The 20,221-nt window shown below is 43.9% G+C and overlaps 2 protein-coding genes across 3 annotated transcripts in view; one reads left to right on the top strand and one right to left on the bottom strand.

Annotated features, from left to right (window-relative positions):
• Positions 1 to 19,992, top strand: part of wdr44 (WD repeat domain 44) — a 43,488-nt gene extending 23,496 nt beyond the window's left edge. The window contains exons 12-23 of one of the 2 annotated variants that reach the window (XM_080434524.1): positions 1,864 to 1,899; positions 2,030 to 2,181; positions 5,969 to 6,107; positions 6,727 to 6,791; positions 7,847 to 7,966; positions 13,795 to 13,917; positions 14,218 to 14,409; positions 15,249 to 15,350; positions 15,650 to 15,765; positions 16,924 to 17,051; positions 18,389 to 18,541; positions 19,635 to 19,992. In XM_080434524.1, coding sequence (XP_080290650.1) covers positions 1,864 to 1,899; positions 2,030 to 2,181; positions 5,969 to 6,107; positions 6,727 to 6,791; positions 7,847 to 7,966; positions 13,795 to 13,917; positions 14,218 to 14,409; positions 15,249 to 15,350; positions 15,650 to 15,765; positions 16,924 to 17,051; positions 18,389 to 18,541; positions 19,635 to 19,723 — 1,415 coding nt within the window. In that variant the 3' untranslated portion in view covers positions 19,724 to 19,992. The remainder of the gene's footprint in view (positions 1 to 1,863; positions 1,900 to 2,029; positions 2,182 to 5,968; positions 6,108 to 6,726; positions 6,792 to 7,846; positions 7,967 to 13,794; positions 13,918 to 14,217; positions 14,410 to 15,248; positions 15,351 to 15,649; positions 15,766 to 16,923; positions 17,052 to 18,388; positions 18,542 to 19,634) is intronic. The other variant, XM_080434525.1, reaches the window with a different exon arrangement.
• Positions 10,993 to 12,411, bottom strand: LOC308089672 (trifunctional enzyme subunit beta, mitochondrial-like; the record flags this gene model as incomplete). The annotated part of the gene is made up of 1 exon (XM_080434529.1): positions 10,993 to 12,411. The coding sequence occupies one exon, from the start codon at positions 12,409 to 12,411 to the stop codon at positions 10,993 to 10,995; it is 1,419 nt and encodes a 472-aa protein (XP_080290655.1).
• Positions 19,993 to 20,221: the final 229 nt, after the last annotated feature.

Below are 20,221 nucleotides of genomic sequence, written 5' to 3'. Positions count from 1 at the left end.
TGACAAAGAAATCGTTAAAATGTGTGCAAATCTTTGAATATATATATATATATATATACATTATAACTCAAATCTTTGCTTCTGGTGGGGGTCCCTGGAACAAAATATTTTGATATGGGGGGACCACGGACAAATACGTTTTGGGGGTCCTTGACATGAAAATGTTTGAGAACCACTAATATTATAGCAACATAAGTACAAAAAAAATACATTTGTAGAATCCCCAGAGGCAAAGATTTGAGTTACAAAAATCGCTTTGAAAAACATATATATTCAAAGATTTGCACAAATCTTCCAGATTTTTCCAAAATCTGCTTTTTTTTAAATGCACGAAGTATAAAATAACGGTTAGAGCTAAAAATGTAAAATGACACAGAATGCGTTTCGGGGTTAAAATATGTGTCTGGAGGAGGTTGAACCCCTCCCCCCGTTGTCTGTGATTGGCTGAGATGTCGCACACACACACACACACAGCTCCCGTTTCACTATGAAATAAATAAACGTCATATGGAAATGAAATGCTCTCACAATACCATTTCAGCTCGTCTTTAAAGGTCCACTTCACCCATTGTCAACCTTCTTTATAATGAGCATCAGTGAGGACTAGTTGTGTCTACTCACTCTGTGTCTCAGAGGAGCGCTGTGGACAGTTCAGAAACCTGCCTACCAGTGACATCATCGGTAGGCAGGTTACAGTATGTAGCAGTGTTGATTTCGTCGAATAAAACTATGACGAAAAATGTTCGTCGACTACCTTTTTTCACTGACAAAAACGAAATAAAAACGACTAGGATGACTAAAACTAAGACTAAATCTATTGACAATTTCGTCAACAAATAAAAACTCGACTAAAATGTTATCCTATGTTTGGTTGTGCTCGGATGTTGCACTCTGAAAATAGCCGATCTACAAGCTCACAACGCGTCACGCTGTGACGCGTTGTGAGCTTGTAGATCTGCTATTTTCAGCATGCAACCAAGTGTAAAATCAGCCATTACGACGCCATCAAGGCACCGCCAAAATACGTTTTAGGCGACTAAATCAACTGTATATTTAGTCTGCTAAAATCTTATGATATTTAGTCGACGAAACTAGACAAAAACGAAAACGTTTCGGATGACTAATATATGACTAAAACTAAATGGAATTTTATTCAAAAGACTATGACTATGACTAAAACTAAATAAAAAATCAACACTGTTATGTAGATGATCTGAACTGTCCATAGTCCACCAATGAGATACAGATGAGCATTAGTGAGGACCAAATATACATAATGAAGCTAAGGTGGACAATGGGGGAGGTGGTCCTTTTTAACTCCTTGACTGCCAGAAATAAAACATAATTTGCTAAGCCACTGCCAGCGATTTTCGAGTGTTTTCACTAACCTTTTGAAAGATCATAGAATATTCATCACTAGTATGATCGATCCCCCGATCGCTTTAAAATACGTATCCGAGTATCGTAGAATCAGGGGGGGGGTGGGGGGAGAAGCGAGCCGCCGCGATCACCCATTCCATAGTTATTGGCAGTTGAATGTAGGTTGTTTTCACCAAAAAGCAACAGAAACAGATGAAAAGCCATTTTTTGCGATCACGTGGCCCGCTGCTTTTCTACTTCACTGGGAGCCAAACGGTGACCCATAGTTGAGCGAACAGTGCCATCTAGTGGAAAACCACTGAAAACACAAAATCTCGTCATTGGCAGTGTGGGCCGTAGCAAAATATGACGATGAATGTCGTCATTGGCAGTCAAAGAGTTAAAGTGCAAATGAAAGCCGTGCTCCAGGAATGTTTTATTTATTTTTTTGGTATTTGTTAGCAGAAACATTTTAGCAATTGATTGTCTTTTTTTCTGACTCAGATGGGAAAATCAAGAGGAGCTTGAGCTTTGGGTTGAGTAAGTTTTAAAGCCTTCAGCTTCACTCTGGAACGCTTTGCGTTTGAATCCTTTGAATCGACTACCGTAGAAATAACATTTCTGGGCTCTTGATGTTGTTTTTCCTTGTTTTGTTTGTGTTTGTTCTAAGTGTTCCACACGGACCAGGACGACCCGTCGTCCAGTGACGATGAGGGCATGCCCTACACCCGGCCCGCCAAGTTCAAGGCCGCCCACAGCTTCAAGGGTCCGTTCGACTTCGATCAGATCAAGGTGGTCCAGGACCTGAGTGGAGAGCACATGGTAAGAGGACAAAAGAAATATATGCAGTATGTCAATTTGAAAGAACCACTCCGGGGTCCCACTTTACTTTGCCCCCTCCCTTTTTCCCTCCACAATTCTTTTAGTTGAAAATAGCGGATCTAACAGCGTCTGAGCTTGTAGATCCGTTTTAGCAGAATGTTCGCCCAGAATAGGGACGCTGGATTTCATGTGATTAAATGGGAACTTTGTTGGGTATTTAAGGTCCCTTATACACACTGGGAACGTGACAGAAAATGTGTCGCGGATATTTCACATCAAACTATTAATTTAGTGGTGCTTCATTCATAAAGATTGACGTTATGTACTTTGTCTTTTTGCTGTTTGAAATTGTTGCCTCGTTTCGAAAGAATAATTATGTCACTTTATCGCCTCGTTATATTTGTGTTCTGTGTGGAAGCCCTCATGATGCAAACGGCAGTTTAAATTAATGCAAATTAATCGCACGACATAAACACTCCCATCATTGTGACATTAAACACTTCCTAATGCATATGTCGATGAGAGCTTGCCCTGGAAAATTGAGGGCCAACCTACAGCATGTGACCCACTGGTACGGTTGGACCGTGGTGCTCAACCTGTGGGTCCTTGAGGGGGTTCCAGGTGGTCCCCAGCTAAATGATGGAGAGTTGGTAACCAAATGGACCCTTATTGGGTAGATATTTAACTCTTGAGAGTGTAAAATGAAACCAAATGGACCCTTACGGGTCATTTTACGCTCTCGAGAGTTAAAGTATTGGTAATTATATACATTACTTAATTAAATAATTGTTATTTTGATGAACGTGTGCCTGTTATCTCTCCTATGGTACCAACATCAATACAGCATGGATGGAATTGTGGACAAAAACAAGTCTGGGGTCTGAGAGGCTAAATCTCATCAAACGGTGGTCCTGTGGCCAGAGATGCTCATAGGCCTGCGTCCTGCGTCTCTGACGCACATTATTGAGAAAGGACGCATTCATGACACCGTCGTGGCGTCCATGGGACGCACTACAGTTTGTCACCAACAACAGAAAAAAATATAAAAGTTATTCGCGGTAAAAAAAAATGTTTTACCGCGAATATTTTACAAATCCACGGGACACCTCCATTTTGCATGGCCACATCCTACTTTATAAACGATAAAATCCACGTAGAAATCGTCTTAGAAAGACGATAGGAACAATAATAATACTCCACGGACGCCGCAATTTTGCGCATGCTCAAACCGAATTATTTTGGGTAACACTTTTGCGTATAACACAACAAGGGCCGTCCGTCCGCGGAGTTGAAACGTGACGTGAGCAGACCTGACATTTAACAAATGTGAATTAAAAATAAACTCTGATTAATGTTGTTAGTGGTGTAACATGCCACCAAAAAATATACTGAAGCCTGCTGCAGGGCAACAGAAAATAGCAAGCCTATTTTATATAGCAATTTTTTATAAGTATATAAAACTATAAAAATATACTATTTATATAGCTTTTTATATTTATATTTTGCTATATTAAAATAGCAAGCCTATATTGGTGCTATTTAATTTACTTTATATACTGTTCTATGTTTGCATAGAACAGTTTGCACTGTTCTATGTTTGCATACAATTCGCAAATATTATAGTTGTCAGATTTGGAATTGTGTGGATTTCTTTCAGAGACATGTTCTGCATGAATATAACCATATTATAACCATATAAGATGAAACACCAGTTAAACGCTGTGAATTTTTGTGGGACTCATAACATGTCCCTGGGACCCATCTAATAGACCACCCTTGGGCCCCGGGACCCATTACATTGAAAACCTAGCAACATCACTGCGTGGCTCAAATGCCCAATAAATAATGGACCTTGATATGAAAAGGGTTGAAAACCACTGCAGTAGGAGCATTCTGCAGACAGTTTTTTTAGGAAGCTGTGTGTGAACAAATAAGTAGCATTCTGGAGCCCAGAACCAGGCCAAACATCAGAGGCAGGGGAGCGGAAGATATAAAGCCTGGGGAAAGGACCTCTATTTATAGGACCAGATGCATGTGTTCCTACTGGAACAACCTGCTTTCAAAGAGATGGAAACGAGCACGGCACGTTTGGAAAAAGGAGGGCCAGAGAACCCTGCCCAGGGTATATATGTATTACCTTATATGACCGTGGTTCTCAAAGTGGGGCCTGGCCGGCCTTGTTCCAGAGGGTCCCCGGCACAATTTATTAACCCATTCAATCCGGTAACACATCTGTGTCATTTTAGATTTTAGGTACAGTATGAACATTATTTCATTCATACTATTCGTCGACTACCTTTTTTCACTGACAATTTTTTTTTAAACAAAATAAAAACTAAGCTATGATGACTAAAACTAAGACTATATATTGACAATTTCGTCAACAAATAAAAACTAGACTAAAATGTTAGTGAGGGACGAGTGGAGAAGAGATCCAGTAGAACTTATGTTTGGTTGCGCTCGGGTGTTGCGCTCTGAAAATAGCAGATCTACAAGCTCACAATGCATCGCGCTGCGACGCGTTGTGAGCTTGTAGATCTGCTATTTTCAGCATGCAGCCAAGTGTAAAATCAGCCATTACGACGCCATCAAGGCACCGCTACAATACATTTTAGTCGACTAAATCAACTGTAGATTTAGTCGACTATAATCTTATGATATTTAGTCGACTAAAAACTAGACAAAAACTAAAACATTTCACATGACTAATATATGACTAAAACTAAGTAGAATTGTATTCAAAAGACTATGACTGAAACTAAATAAAAAAATTCTGTCAAAATCAACACTGGTCCTGATGGCTGCTTGGCACACACCCAAAATGAATGTCCTTAACACATCCACTGCCAAGGGCTAATCTCATAATGTACTCACCAGTGCCAAGGTGTTTTTGTTGTTTTTTTGTTTTTTTGTTTTTTTCATGTCGCCATAGATCTTGTTAAAATCCTTAAGATTGAGCGCTACACGGTCTGTTTACATCCGCGAGATCTCCCTGTATCTCCCAGTGAAAACCACGTGTCAAACGGGGCATCCATGTTTGAGTTAGAGCGGATTACGTTAAACAGTGAAATGCGAGGAGAAAAAACTACAGGAAGAGAATTGAGTTTCAGTTTCGTCTGTAGAATGGGAGCGGGCGTGATCGTGAAAACCGGATCCCAAATAATTCTATTTCCTGTCATCAAACCGGAAACGGAAGTGGATCAAAAAAATTCCGAAAGTGCACCCGGACCGCGCATGCGCGAAAAGACCGCAGCCCGTAGGGCTACGGTCTCGGCGCTTAACAGTTGGATTTAACGGCCCGTAGGACTACGGTCTTGGCGGTTAATGTGTTAAAGGGTTAGTTCAGATTTTTTGAGTATTTTCTGTAGGAAATACTTGCAAAGGTATTAATTGATTGCCCGAGTCCCGTGGTCAGAGTTATGGTCCGGTTCTGATGAATTAGTACCATGTGACAGAGGGGTCGAAATTGAACGAAACCTGCTCTATATGGTAGAAATAGGTCAACAATACAAATGACGCTAGTTTTTTTTTATTAATTAATTTTTAATGAGCGGCCCCCACCAAATCTACTAATCTACCGGAACTACTTCATATTCATCAGAACCAGACCATAACTCTGACCACGGGACTCGGGCAATCAATTAATACCTTTGCAACCACTACATTAATGGTAAGTATTTCCTACAGGAAATACTCAAAATGCTGAACTAACCCTTTAAGGACACATAAAGAATCTATCATCTATCTAATAAAAAAAACATAATGTGCTTCCTGTGTTGTCCTGCAGGGGGCGGTGTGGACCATGAAGTTCTCTCACTGCGGCAGGCTCTTGGCGACCGCCGGTCAGGACAACGTGGTTCGCATCTGGGTCCTAAAGAACGCCTTCGACTATTTCAACAACATGAGGATGAAGTACAACACTGAAGGTAAACCTCTCATCACAAGAAGATAAGAAAAGATTTGTTTTTCTAATCGTGCCTGTTGTTGACGTCAATGAACGTGTACCGCGTGGTTTCAAAAGGCCAAACATCTGCTTTTAAATGAATTAATCACTTAATTAAAGGTAGGGTAAGTGATATTGTTTTGGTTTAAATAAGTTAAATAGCTCTATATTGTGATAGAAATTGCTATAGAGTGTTTGTTCAGTAACAGGGGTCTTCCCATCTCTCCAGCTCTTAAACGTAAACAGAAAATGCCTTTTCAGATGGGGATACCGAGTTTATCCAATCAGGAGACAGAACTCACACAGGACACAGGATAAACAAGTGACATTGGAAGTGATGACACACAGAAACTGGAAGCTAAACTGGCCAAAGAACCGTTCCCGGTTTTAATGGGTTCATATTTTTGCGTCTAACATGCCTGACATGCAACAACAAAAAAAGAAGAGTGGAAGCGGTTCATCTCTCAATCAAAGTTTAGCATATAATGTTTTTTTGTGGTTTTGATGTATAATATAGAAGATTCTATATACCACTTTTTTGTTTCATCAACAGCAACATGTTGTGAAAAGCTGTGATTGTCATTGTGTTCCTCTCTCTCCAGGTCGCGTGTCACCTTCGCCCTCTCAGGAAAGCTTATGCTCGTCTAAGTCTGACTCGGACGCAGCGGTGAGTGAAAACAGTTTTTGTTTATTGAATATTTTATTAACGGTTTGCAAAAAGTACAGTGGTACAGTTATACGATAATGTTAAAACAGGGCTTCTTGTTTCCATTGTGGTCCTATGTATACAAGATCAATACTAGGAGCAGTACAAGTATATTTACACAAAAAAAACAGTGGGGGGGTCATTTTGGCAAGCTAGAACATTGGTTCTCAAGGTGGGGTCAGCTAAATGATGGATAGTTGGGAACCAAATGGACCCTTATTGGTCTGTAACTCAGAGAGTGGACCTGGTTCCATTTGTACACTCTCAGAGTTAAATTAACATTGATTTTACAATATAAATTGGGGTCCCAGAGATAGAAATGCCATTAAATGGGGGGCCGGATCTGGGGGGGAATGAGATCAGTGGAGCCCCGTTGGGCGTTTCTCACTCGTTTTTTTTATACATAATACAAATTCAAAAATGGTTTACAATTAGAAAAATATTCAGGTTGGGTTTAAAGGGATAGTTCACCCCAAAAAGTTATTTTTTTGCAATCGATCAGTCACCCCATGGAGACTATGTTTTTGTTTTTCTCTCATTCCGAAGCCAATAATGTGATGACCAGCGGACCGGTAGGCAGCGGTTCCGGTACGAGACACAAAGGAGACTCTTTGTGTCTCCTACCGGAACCACTGCCGCTCATCAAATTATTGTCTTAGGAATGAGACAAAAACTAAAACATATCCATGAATTCAAGTCTTCATGGGGTGACTGATAAATTGCAAAAGAGAGAAGATTAGGATGAGACATGTAGATGTTAGGTTTAGGGGTTGGAAGAGTTTTACATGATTTATACGTATGGTTTTGTGCCTGTCTTGTGCACCGAAAAATGTCCGATCTACAAGCTTGCAGATGTGCAGATTTTTCGGCGTATTTAGGCTTACGTTTAAAAAATTGCTAAATTGATTAAAAACGGCATTCTGAAAATCGCTGTCCTAAAATATGGATGTCCTCACGGGTATAAATATAAACCTGTGTGTGTGTGTGTGTGTGTGTGTGTGTGTGTGTGTTCCCAGGCCTCCATGCCGGAGGACCCCGAGGCGGAGGACAAATCCCCTGAAGCCCCCTTCAGACAAATCCCCTTCTGCAAGTACAAAGGTCACACGGCCGACCTCCTGGACCTGTCCTGGTCTAAGGTAAAACGCTGCTACAACTACATCCTAGGGTGGGCCAGGGGGGGGGGGTCCTCGCATGATTTTGGGGGGGTCAGATGCCAGACCATTACTGCATCAAAAGTGATTAACTATTCAATAAAAACTGGTCAAACATTGGTCAAATTGTAAGAAGGATAATATAAGAAAGATGCAAACATTGCGAAAATAGCCGATCTACAAGCTCACAACGAGCTAGCGAGCTTGTAGATCGGCTATTTTCACAATGAGTCTGACTACTCATTGACTCATTTGACTCAGGTACTGAGTCAAACTAAATGTAATGCCTCAACTCCTACAATTCCAAGTGCTTTTCAGGGTGGGGGGTCCCCAGTTCTAATATGATTATTTTGTGGGTCCCCAGTTCTAATATGATTAGTTTGGGGGTCCTCAGTTCTAATATGATTATTTTGGGGGTCCCCAGTTCTAATATGATTAGTTTGGGGGTCCTCAGTTCTAATATGATTATTTTGGGGGTCCCCAGTTCTAATATGATTATTTTGAGGGTCACGGCCTGAAAAGTTTGAGAACCACTGCCTTAGGGGAAACACTGTCATGTCTTTCCTTATAAATGGTAAATGGTGCATTTATATAGCGCTTCTATCCGAAGCGCTTTACATTGATTGTGCCATTATTAACCCATTCACACACACATTCATACACCGATGGCGGAGGAAACCATGCAAGGCACCAACCTGCTCATCGGGAGCAATTAGGGGTTCAGCGTCTTGCTCAAGGTCACTTTGACACTAACTCTAGGGGAGCGCCCCAGCCCGGGATCGAACTGGGAACTTTGCGGTTTTCCAGTTCACTCTACCCCTGAGCCACTGCCGCTCCTTATGGAATGATATGGGGGGGGGAATTGTCCACATCGTTATCGATATGTGATCAATTGTCCGGAAATAATCTTGCAAACCAGAAAAAAAAGCATTAGGCCTGTTACGATTATTACATCATCGTCTAATCACAATTATTTGAGATAATCGCATTTATTTTTGCATAATCGTTTCCATGTCGAAACATTTTCACACATTTCCGAATATAAAAAAAAAAGCAGAAATACCAGATCTACAAGCGTACAACGTGTCACTTCTCGACGCGTTCTGAGCTTGTAGATCAGCTATTTTTACTTGTATAAAAGTATGAAATGTCAATAATTTCTTTGTATATTTAAGTTATTTGTCATATCTGCCCTGTGCTATTTTTTTATTACAAAGCCTAAAAGGCAAACGGAAATAAAACATGTATTCATGTTCCAATGTTCAATGGCCAAACACACAATTAACCCATTAAGACCTGGAACGCATCTGTGTCATTTTTAGATTTGAGCTAAAAAGCATTATTTTACACTTTGGCTATTAACTCTCTCAGTGCCAAGCCCCGAGTTATCCCGAGTTTTCTCTGAATACCCTCCCTGCCAGAACGAGAAATCCAGAGTTTTTACTTTTTACTGTGGTCGCGCTATTCTGTTTATTTTTCATGATCACTTTCACTTTCTGATTCCTTCAGACTCATTGGGTTCCGGTTTCATGAAGCATATTCCGTTAAGGTTCTCATTTTTTTCCCGCGGTCATTTTTGGCCAGAATAGGCCAAACACGGTATAAAAAACGAACGCAGAGCTCCACTTCTATTTTCTATAGTCTGGGTGACGAACAGTCATCGTAGTCGTGTATCACATCGTTTTAAGGCCGATCAGGGATTGTCGAAAATGTCACATCCGATTCATGACCGGATGTGACGTGAGCCTGTTTGGGAGGGGGCGAGCGAGTCAGCAAGGTGCTCAATGTGTCGATTTGCTGCTCTCTGCAAAATATGTTGAGATGGGGGTCCGCGGCCAAATACATATCATGTTGGGGGTCCTTGACATGAAAAAGATTGAGCACCACTGATATAGAAACATACGTTTTTCAGAAAACTGTTGGGATTTAGGAGACATGTAGAATCGGCTTCAGGTCTTAATGGTTGTGTTTGTCTGGACCTCGACATAACTGATTACAACATCGATACTGAAGTTAGAACCGTTTGTCTGTGAACGTTTTAGAACCACTGCCCTATAGGGGCCCCTATGGACCCCTGCTGAAGACCCTTGGGTCTAGGGATTGGACGATAATCGTTATTATCGTTTATCGTGATAGATAACGCTCACAGTAATCATATCGCAGAGAGTTAAGTTATCGTGACGTCGTCCTCCATCATACACTATTGGATGAATTAGCTTTTGTTGAGCTGCACATTCAGCACAATTGTGAGCTTGTAGATCGGCTATTTTTGGCGAACGTTCCCCCCCAGAATAGCTATGCTGGGGGTTTCATGTGGTTTGACAAAAGTGGCATTTTAAGTTTTAAGCATATTTCGATTATATTTCGGGATAATATCGTTAATCACAATTATTTTTGCCACAATAATCGTGCCATGTGATTTTCACATGGTCGCATCCCTACTTGGGTCAGACGTGTTGTTTTCAGTCCTTCACTGGGCGTAGGCCTCCATCAGCACGGCGTGACCCAGCCCTCCCGCGGCGCACGCTGCCACCATATTCAATACTGAAGTTAGAACTGTTTGCCTGGTGAACCACTGCCCGACGGGCATTGGTTCTCAAAGTGGCGTCTGGGGACCCCCAGGGGGTCCTTGGCGGGGTACCAGGGGGTCCCCAGCAAAATTAGTTAATAAATTAGTGTCGCAATGATTTTAACCACTTTAACCATATTTTATACTTTGGCTATTCAAAAATAGCAGATATACAAGCTCATAGCGCGGCACTAGGAGCTTGTAGATCTGCTATTTTTTAAATATCTTTGAATATATATTTTTTTAAAGCGAACATGTTTAACTCAAATCTTTGCTTCTTGGGGGTCACTCACAAAATATGAGATGGGGGTCTGCAGCCAAATATGGATCATTTTGGGGGTCCTTGACATGAAAAAGTTTTAGAACCACTGCCCTATAGGGGCCCCGGTCGGACCCCCTGTTGAAGATCCCTCGGGGTCAGACATGTTGTTCAGTCAGTCCTTCACTGTGGGTAGGCCTCGATCAGCATGGCGTGACCCAGCCCTCCCGCGGCGCACGCCGCCACCAGGCCGTACTGCCCGCCTTCCCTCTGCAGGCGGTGGGCCGTGGTGGTGACCAGCCGGCAGCCCGTGGCTCCGAACGGGTGACCCAGGGACAGGGACCCGCCCCACAGGTTGAACTTCTCCATGGGCGGAGCGCCCACCTTGGACGTCCTCCCGCCGCCCACGTACGTCCGGGCGAACCAGTCCGAGTCCATGGCTTTGAGGTTTGCCAGGATCTGCGCGGCGAACGCCTCGTGGAACTCGAACACGTCGACGTCGCCCACGGTCAGCCCGGCGCGCTCCAGCACCTTGGGCGTGGCGTAGGCGGGCCCCAGCAGCAGCTGGTCCCTGGGGTCCTGGGACACGTACACAAAGTCTCTGAGGTAGGCCTTAGGGGTGTAGCCCATGGCCAGAGCCTTCTCCTCGGACATGAGGAGCACGGCCGAGGCGCCGTCGGTGAGGAAGGAGGAGTTTGCGGCGGTCACCGTGCCGTGCGGTTTGACGAAAGCCGGCCTCAGCCTGGCCATCTGCTCGGCGGAGGACGGGCGGACGCCGTTGTCCTTGGAGACTACGACGGCGCCTCGACCGCCGGGAACCTGGAAGGAGATCACGTCCCGCAGTAGGCCGGCGTCCTGGGCCTCCTTGGCGAAGCAGTGCGAGCGCCGGGCGAACGCGTCCTGCTCGGCCCGCGACACGCCGAAGGCGGCGGCCAGCCGGTCGGCGCTGTGGCCCATGGTCTCCGCTGTGGAGAACTCGGCCACGGCGGGCAGCTCGGGCGCCAGGTGCGCCGGGCGGATGCCGCCGATCAGGCCGAGCCGCTGGCCCAGCGTCTTGGCCCGGCCGAGGGCCAGCATGGTCTTCCTCATGGGCCGGCTGTGGCGGATGGGCACGTCGGACATGAACTCCACGCCGCCCGCCACCACGGCGTCGCACTGGCCCGCCGCGATCAGCGCCAAGGCCGACGTGACGGCCTGGTTGGAGGAGATGCAGGCCATGGTGACGGTGTGGGCGGGGACGCGGTCGGACAGGCCGGCGCCCAGCGCCGCCTCCCTCGCCACGTTGCTGGTCTTCACCTCCTGGATGACCGTGCCGTAGATGACGTGGTCCACGGCGTCCCCGGGCAGGCCGGTCCGGTGCAGCAGGCCCCGTAGAGAGGCTCGGGCCAGGTCGTGAGGCATCAGGTCGGCGTACGCGGTTCCCGACAGCAGGAAGGGCGTGCGGACGCCTTCCACCAGGACAACGTTCTTCACCCCGGGCCGCGCCAGCGTCTTCTTGCTCTGGGTCTGAACCCCGGCCCGGAGCGGAGCCGTGGTGCTGACGGAGCGGACCGGGTAGCTGCTGCTGCCGCTCCGCATCACCTTCAACAGCATGGAAGCCATTTTAACCCTTTCTTTAACGTTACCCGTCCTTTAAGTCTACATCAACACTGCTTCCAGCTAAATTGTTTGTTTTAAGACTGAACTGTTATATATTTTTTATAATGAAACCTTGCCCAAATTTGGTGTGATGATGTCAGAGATACGTCATAGACCAGTGATTATCAAACTTTTTCATGTCAAGGACCACCCGAAATTATATGTATTTGGCCGCGGACCCCCATCTCAAAATATGTTGTTCCAGGGACCCCCCAGAAGCAAAGATTTGAGTTACAAATGTTCGCTTTAAAAAATATATATATTCAAAGGTTTCACAAATTTTCAATATTTTTCAAAAATACAAGCTCATAGCGCGGAACTCGGTGCCGCGCTATGAGCTTGTAGATCTGATATTTTTGAATAGCCAAGGTATAAAAGGTTAAAGTGGTTCAAATTATTGTGATGCTATATTAACACATTTTGCTGGGGACCTGCTGGGGACCCCCTGGTAACCCCCCCAAGGACCCCTGGGGGTCCCCGGACCCCACTTTGAGAACCAATGTCATAGATGACTGACGTGCTAGATGAGTGATGTCACAGGCTGGTCACATGACGTCAGAGATCCACACGATTAGTCTGTCTGTTTGTCTCTCCGGAGGTGATCTAGCACAGTGGTTCTACAACCTCTTCAGGCTGTGACCCCACAATAATATTCATATTTGAAGTGGGGACCCCCCAAAATATTCATATTTGAAGTGGGGACCCCCCAAAATAATCATATTTGAACTGGGGACCCCCCAAAATAATCATATTTGAACTGGAAACCGCCCGAAATATTCATATTTGAACTGGGGACCGCCCGAAATATTCATATTTGAACTGGGGACCCCCCAAAATAATCATATTTGAACTGGGGACCCCCCACCCTGACAAGCACTTGTAGGATTGTAGGAGTTGAGGCATTACGTTTTATGTATGACCAGTTTTTATAGTATAGTTTGTTGATTACTTTCGATGCAGTAATGGTTTTATTCTGTTTTTGCCCGCGGACCCCCATCTTTGAGATGTTGCTCCAGGGACCCCCCAGAAGCAAAGATTTGAGTTACGAATGTTAGCTTTAAAAAATATATATATTATTCAAAGATTTGCGCACATTTTCAAGATTTTTCAAAAATAGCCAAATACATCCTAAAATGGCACAGATGCGTTCCTGTTGTGATCATTGTGTGTGTGTGTGTGTGTGTGTGTGTGTGTGTGTGTGTGTGTGTGTGTGTGTGTGTGTGTGTGTGTGTGTGTGTGTGTGTGTGTGTGTGTGTGTGTGTGTGTGTGTGTGTGTGTGTGTGTGTGTGTGTGTGTGTGTGTGTGTGTGTGTGTGTGTGTGTGTGTGGTTGGTTGGTTGGTTTGTAGAACTTCTTCCTGCTGTCGTCCTCCATGGATAAGACGGTCAGGTTGTGGCACATCTCCAGGAGAGAGTGTCTGTGCTGCTTCCAGCACATCGACTTCGTCACCGCCATCACCTTCCATCCCCGGGTGAGTGCGTCATCGTTAACCTTTATACATACATGTCCAGTGGTGGAAAAGGTACTCCAATTTTTGGGCGCCCATTTTTTGTGCCCATATTGACATGCCCAAAATAGGGATTGATTATGAATTGATTATTTTGTCATATTATGGATTTTCATTAACGTGTCACCTTTTTTATAAAGCCCTACGTTTTATTTCAATCAACTAAAATGTAGTTTTTGTTATTTTGTTTTATTTTGTCGTTTAGTTTTTGTTAACTAAATTATGATTTGACCTTTGACCTGTACTGTACTGTATGTTTACCAGGATGACCGGTACTTCCTGAGCGGCTCTCTGGACGGGAAGCTGCGTCTCTGGAACATTCCGGACAAGAAGGTGGCGCTGTGGAACGAGGTGGACGGCCAGACGCGCCTCATCACCGCCGCCAACTTCTGCCAGAACGGAAAATACGCCGTCATCGGCACCTACGATGGCCGCTGCATCTTCTATGACACTGAGGTAGAACATAACTAAACACCTACGATGGTCCCGCTGCATCTTCTATGACACTGAGGTAGAACATAACTAAACACCTACGATGGTCCCGCTGCATCTTCTATGACACTGAGGTAGAAAATAACAAAACACCTCCCTTCTGGCCCCCAAACTGTGGAACAAACTCCCCATTGCAGTCAGAACCGCAGACCCAATGTTCTGCCGTAAGGCTCACCTCTTCAGACTCCACCTTCACCGGTAGCACTTCGCCCGAGCCTTGACAACCATGCAGTCTTATGCAAAGTTCAGATTTCATTTAGATTTAGAGCATGTTATTTAGACAGATGCCAGGTTCATGTGTTGACCTGAAAAAGAGAAGCAAGCACTCATCAGACGAGTGGTTCACAGTGCGTGTGTATCGGTGTGCACGGTTCTGGCAGAAATAGTCTCTTAGAAAGGAATACCAGCAACTCACTTTGTTCCATTTAGGATTTCTTGTTTATTTTAGTCATTCACCCCCAGCAGCACTTCATATGACGGACGTTTCGGCCCACAGACCTTCCTCAGCGCTGAGCACATTTCGATCTATAAGGCCAATAAGGCCATTTTGGATTGATGCCAAACACATTTCCGCAACTAGGATTTCTTAGGACTTTTAGTGTGTTGTTCTGGTAACTTCATAGAAATGGTGTGTGAAGAAAACATTCTGTCACAATTACTTTGATTTTGAGGTCCAAAATGAGCTAGTTTGCCTGGACTACAAACATCATCAGAAGAAATGATTGAGATTATTCTTTTTTTTAAAAAGCCATTAGGACAAAGTGACAGACTGTACTCACTGTGTTTTTATATTTTGTTCGTAGCGCCTCAAATACCACACGCAGATTCACGTCAGGTCCACCAGGGGGCGGAATAGAGTTGGTCGTAAAATCACTGGAATCGAGCCCCTGCCAGGAGAGAACAAGGTAAGATGTGATCAGAACTGTGGAGCTCGTTTAGTGTAATCGACTAAATTGATTAGTCTGATTAACCACTTAAGCCGTGGTTTACAACTGTGTTGTGAAAAAAATAGCGAGATCAAAGTTGTGAGATTGTAGATCCGCTAATTTAGCCATTCATGAAAATCGATTATTTGATGTTTTTAATATTATTTTTCCTAATCGATTAGTTAGATTTACTGTTGCACCCTTACTCATGTTTAATTTTTGCATCACCAATCATTCATATTTCAACATTGTCTTTTGTTTCCTACATTTTACTTCAGATTTTGGTGACGTCCAACGACTCCCGCATCCGCCTGTACGACCTGCGGGACCTCTCTCTGTCCATGAAGTACAAGGGCTACGTCAACAGCAGCAGTCAGATCAAAGCCAGCTTCAGGTCAGCAGCATGGATCCTCCCCTCTGGTGCTTTAGATGCTGCGTTCACACTGGCAGCTACAAACATTGATTGATTGATTGAATATTTTATTAGGCAGAAATGTAAAAACAGCACAAGTAAACAGTTAAAAACACTGGGGTCCATTGGGGTCCTTGGTATTCAATTCATAGATATGTATAGTAGCAACCAAACAGTTCAAAATCAACACAATGATACAGGAAAAAAAACATGTCATTTTTAGATTTGAGCTAAAAAGCATTATTTTACGCTTTGGCTATTCAAAAATGCCAACATTGGACTCTTTCAAGTCCGCACGGAAAAGACACTTATTTACTCAGGCTTTTGGCAATTAATTTGTTTATTTTGTGTACTGTAAAGCGTCCTTGGGTTTCAGAAAGGCGCTATATAAATTCAAGTTATTATTATTATTATTATTATTATTATTCAAAAATAGCAGATCTACAAGCTCATAGCGCGGCACCGAGTGCCGCGCTATGAGCTTGTAGATCTGCTATTGTTGAAAAATTGAGAAAATTTGTGCAAATCTTGAAATATATATTTTTTAAAGCGAACATTTTTAACTAAAATCTTTGCTTCTGGGGGGTTCCTGGAACACAATATTTTGAGATGGGGGTCCGTGGCCAAATACATGTAATTTTGGGGGTCCTTGACATGAAAAAGTTTGAGAACCACTGATATAGCAACATAAGTTTTTTTCAAAAAACTGTTAGGATTTAGAAGACATTTTGTAGAATCGGAACCTCAGGCCTTAATGGGTTAAATAAACCCAGCGAACTGAGATACAGGCTAACCATTCATTTCCAATGGAAGCCATGCCACATGAAGATACAAAGATACAGGCTACAATGTTTGACTGTGTGTGTAACACGCAGTCCTATATACGGCCCGCGATAAAGGGGCGTGCACTTCCGTTTACACTTATACCCTACCCAGGAAAGGGGGGCGTCTGCTAAATGCCTCCATTGTAAATTGTTTATATTGGCTTGGAATCCAAGCCAATAGGAAAGTTGTGAAAGTTGTGAAAATAGCAGATCTGCAAGCTTTACAAGGCACTTTTTTATTTTATTACTTTTGTCCGAAAACAAAGAAAAAAAAAACACCTTCCACATAGAACTGTCTTCTGTCTGTCCTCTGCAGTCACGACTACTCATTCATCGTGAGCGGCTCGGAGGACAAGTACGTGTACATCTGGAGCACCTACCACGACCTGAGCAAGTTCACCTCCGTACGGAGAGACCGCAATGACTTCTGGGAAGGAATTAAAGGTAAACGCCTATCCCTCGTTCTGAGGTCTCACACAGGCCGGTCACAATCATTACATCATCGCCTAATCGCAATTATTTGAGATAATCACACTTATTTTCGGCATAATCGTCAATCATTTCCATGTTGTTAAAAGTTCAGACATTTTCAAATATTATTTTTATAACAGTGGAAATAGACGATCTACAAGCTCTGAACGTGTCAAGACGTGACACGTTTTGTGCTTGTAGATCGTCAATTTCCACTATTCATATAAAGTGTAAAGTTTAATTGAATCAAAGGTCTGCACGATAGGGCATTCACGAATAGTGATTTTTAGCATTCGAATTATTCGACCTATACGTTTTCGAATTTTCGATTACCAAATTTTCGCACTATAAGCCGCACCTGAATATAAGCCGCAGCAGCTAAATTGAATGATTTGTACATATATAAGCCACACTGGACTTTAAGCCGCGGGTGTAAAATCCATAGATTTAGGAGGTCCCCTAGTGGCCGTTAGCTGTAAAAATCCATAGATAAGCCGCACCGTTATATAAGCCGCAGGGTCGAAAAATGGGAAAAAAGTTGCGGCTTATAGTCCGAAATTTACGGTAATCGATTTGATAATTAAAATATTGTTTTTGGTTTTTATGCCAATGGCATTGACGACTCGAATCAAGGAATGCGAGTCGACGTCAGGCTCCTCGCCCGACACATCAACTTTTAGGGGACAGCCCTAGGCACAACCTCACATACAGTATGAAATGATTTGACAATAATCAACCTGAATGGATTAGGAAAACTACCAACACCAGAGCTCACAGCTGCGTGTCTGCTGTAGAAAAGCCACTGATCTTTGTTTTTTAGTTTTTTTCCTGAATAATCAACTTTGATGTACAGTGGTCGAATAGTGGTTTGATAGTCGAATATTCGATGCCACCAAAGCTTTCTTCCTGTGTGTGTGTGTGTGTGTGTGTGTGTGTGTGTGTGTGTGTGTGTGTGTGTGTGAAGCCAAACAACTTGCGAAATATTGCTCTGTTTCAGCTGTTCTAGGCAGTTTGTCTGTGTGGAGGAGGAAGTGCCATCTGTATCCTTAGGGACCATGAACTATCAACCAGTTATATTTGTCTCCTTGAAAATTAATTGTAATTTGTGGATTCAAATAAAGAATTAAAATTAGATTATTTATTGTGTGTGTGTGTGTGTGTGTGTGTGTGTGTGTGTGTGTGTGTGTGTGTGTGTGTGTGTGTGTGTGTGTGTGTGTGTGTGTGTGTGTGTGTGTGTGTGTGTGTGTGTGTGTGTGTGTGTGTGTGTGTGTGTGTGTGTGTGTGTGTGTGTGCGCGCGTGTGTCTCTCAGCTCACAACGCGGTGGTGACGTCGGCCATCTTTGCACCCCACCCGGGTCTCATCGTCCCCCCGGAGGCCAGCAGCGGCGGTGCGGCGGCGGCTGAGAAGCCGGAGCCAGAACGCCAGAGCCTGGACTCTGAAGACTCTGAAACCATTCCCTCAGGTACCCTGCTATAGATCTGCTATTTTTAAATAGCCAAATAAATCTAAAATAACACAGATGCTTTCCCGGACTGAATGAATTAACGCCCCTACTTGATCAGTCAATAAAACATGGACTGATGCACTTGGACACATCATCAGTGTTGTTTCCTGGAGTCACTGGGTGTTTGGGGTCTTGCAACAGACACCCTCCTCCGGGCGACCCGACCGAGGCTGATCAGACCCCGGCCTGTGTCCAAGTGGCATGCTACTGCCCCCTACTGTCTCTTGAGGGTAGTTAGAGACAGTGCTAACTAGGGGGGTTAGGGTTAGCCTGGCGCTAGCCAGACCGACAACACAGATTCACGGAGGGAATTTATCAGTCCGGCCGATGCCAGGTTGAGATGTTGCAGCTGTTGGCAACACTAGGAGGCCCTAGGCACTGTGGGTTGCCTCCGGGGCCTGGCTCCTCCTTCGTCTGACCAGAAATGGAGGCTTTTCTGTGCGTTGTGTTGTCGTCGTTGCTGCTGGGCACAAACATCTCACTCTGCCTTGATGGATTAAACCCTCCCTGCAGGTTTCACCGCAGCCTAGGTAGCAAAAAGGTTCTTCCTCACGGAAGAAGTGGTTAGGGCTGCCAACCCTCTCCACCCCGGGTTTCCGTCTCTCCAGCCGTCCTCTGTCTCTCCAGATGTCACCACGCTCTTCATGGTCGTCATCACTTATCCTTATCCTTTATCACACTACAGCGTCACTCAAAAGCAGCAGAAGTAGAAGATCCACAATTGAGCTTGTAGATCTGCTACTTTTGACATCTTTTTAATTTGAATCCTGAAAAGTAACAGTTTTGGACATAATGAGGTTTCCACCCGACAGAGACGATATGTAGATTTCTCTGATTTATTTTCATGTTTATGTTCTCTTTGCCATGCATCTTGCATACCGTTTGTTTTTCTTTCTCCCTGATCTCCCTGGCCCCTCCTCCTTTTTCTTGTGATGGAGCTTGCGCAAAAAAAAACGAATATCACCCACCTTCTTTACAACTGTAAACTTACAATTAAAGTAGATTGTTTGATTGTTCCTTCTCTCTCTCTCTCTCTCTCTCTCTCCACCAGGGGCTCTGAAGACGGACCACACAGAGGTTCTGCTCTCTGCTGACTTCACGGGCGCCATCAAAGTTTTCATCAACGTTAAGCGGTACTGAGCTGAACAACACCTCAACAACAGGCCTCAACCACCTCTCCCCAGCCTATTTTTCTGGATCTGTATGCGTGCGTGTATGCGTGTGTGTGTGTGCGCGTGCGTGTCGGCATTCTGTCCCTGCTGCATATCTATCTCTGCTGTCGGGCTGAAACCTTCTACATCCAAAACCTTTTACTTTTCACGAAATGAAAAAAAAATAAAAGAAAATGAACTTTTGTTCCAATAATTTAGTAACACGCTCTTGTTAGTGCTTTTCATATTTATAACAAACACAGATACACTTTCTGATTTTGTTTTTTTTTATGGCCAAAATATCGGTCAAAAATAGCCGTCGATCTGCTATTTCCACTACTTTTGTTGCGACACTGTCGTACGACAAAGTATAAAAACAGGGCTTAAGTGGTTAAATTATGACCAATATTAATTTATTAAAAGAGATGTAAGAGAAATAAAAACACACACACACAAAGATGAAATGAGGAGATTACAAGGTTTCTGC

This window comes from Gymnoscopelus braueri (genome assembly GCF_963280865.1).
Source record: "Gymnoscopelus braueri genome assembly, chromosome: 8".
NCBI classification, from domain to species: domain Eukaryota; kingdom Metazoa; phylum Chordata; class Actinopteri; order Myctophiformes; family Myctophidae; genus Gymnoscopelus; species Gymnoscopelus braueri.
The sequence above is the reverse complement of the archived record's forward strand: the minus strand, read 5'-3'. Positions and strand labels throughout refer to the sequence as shown.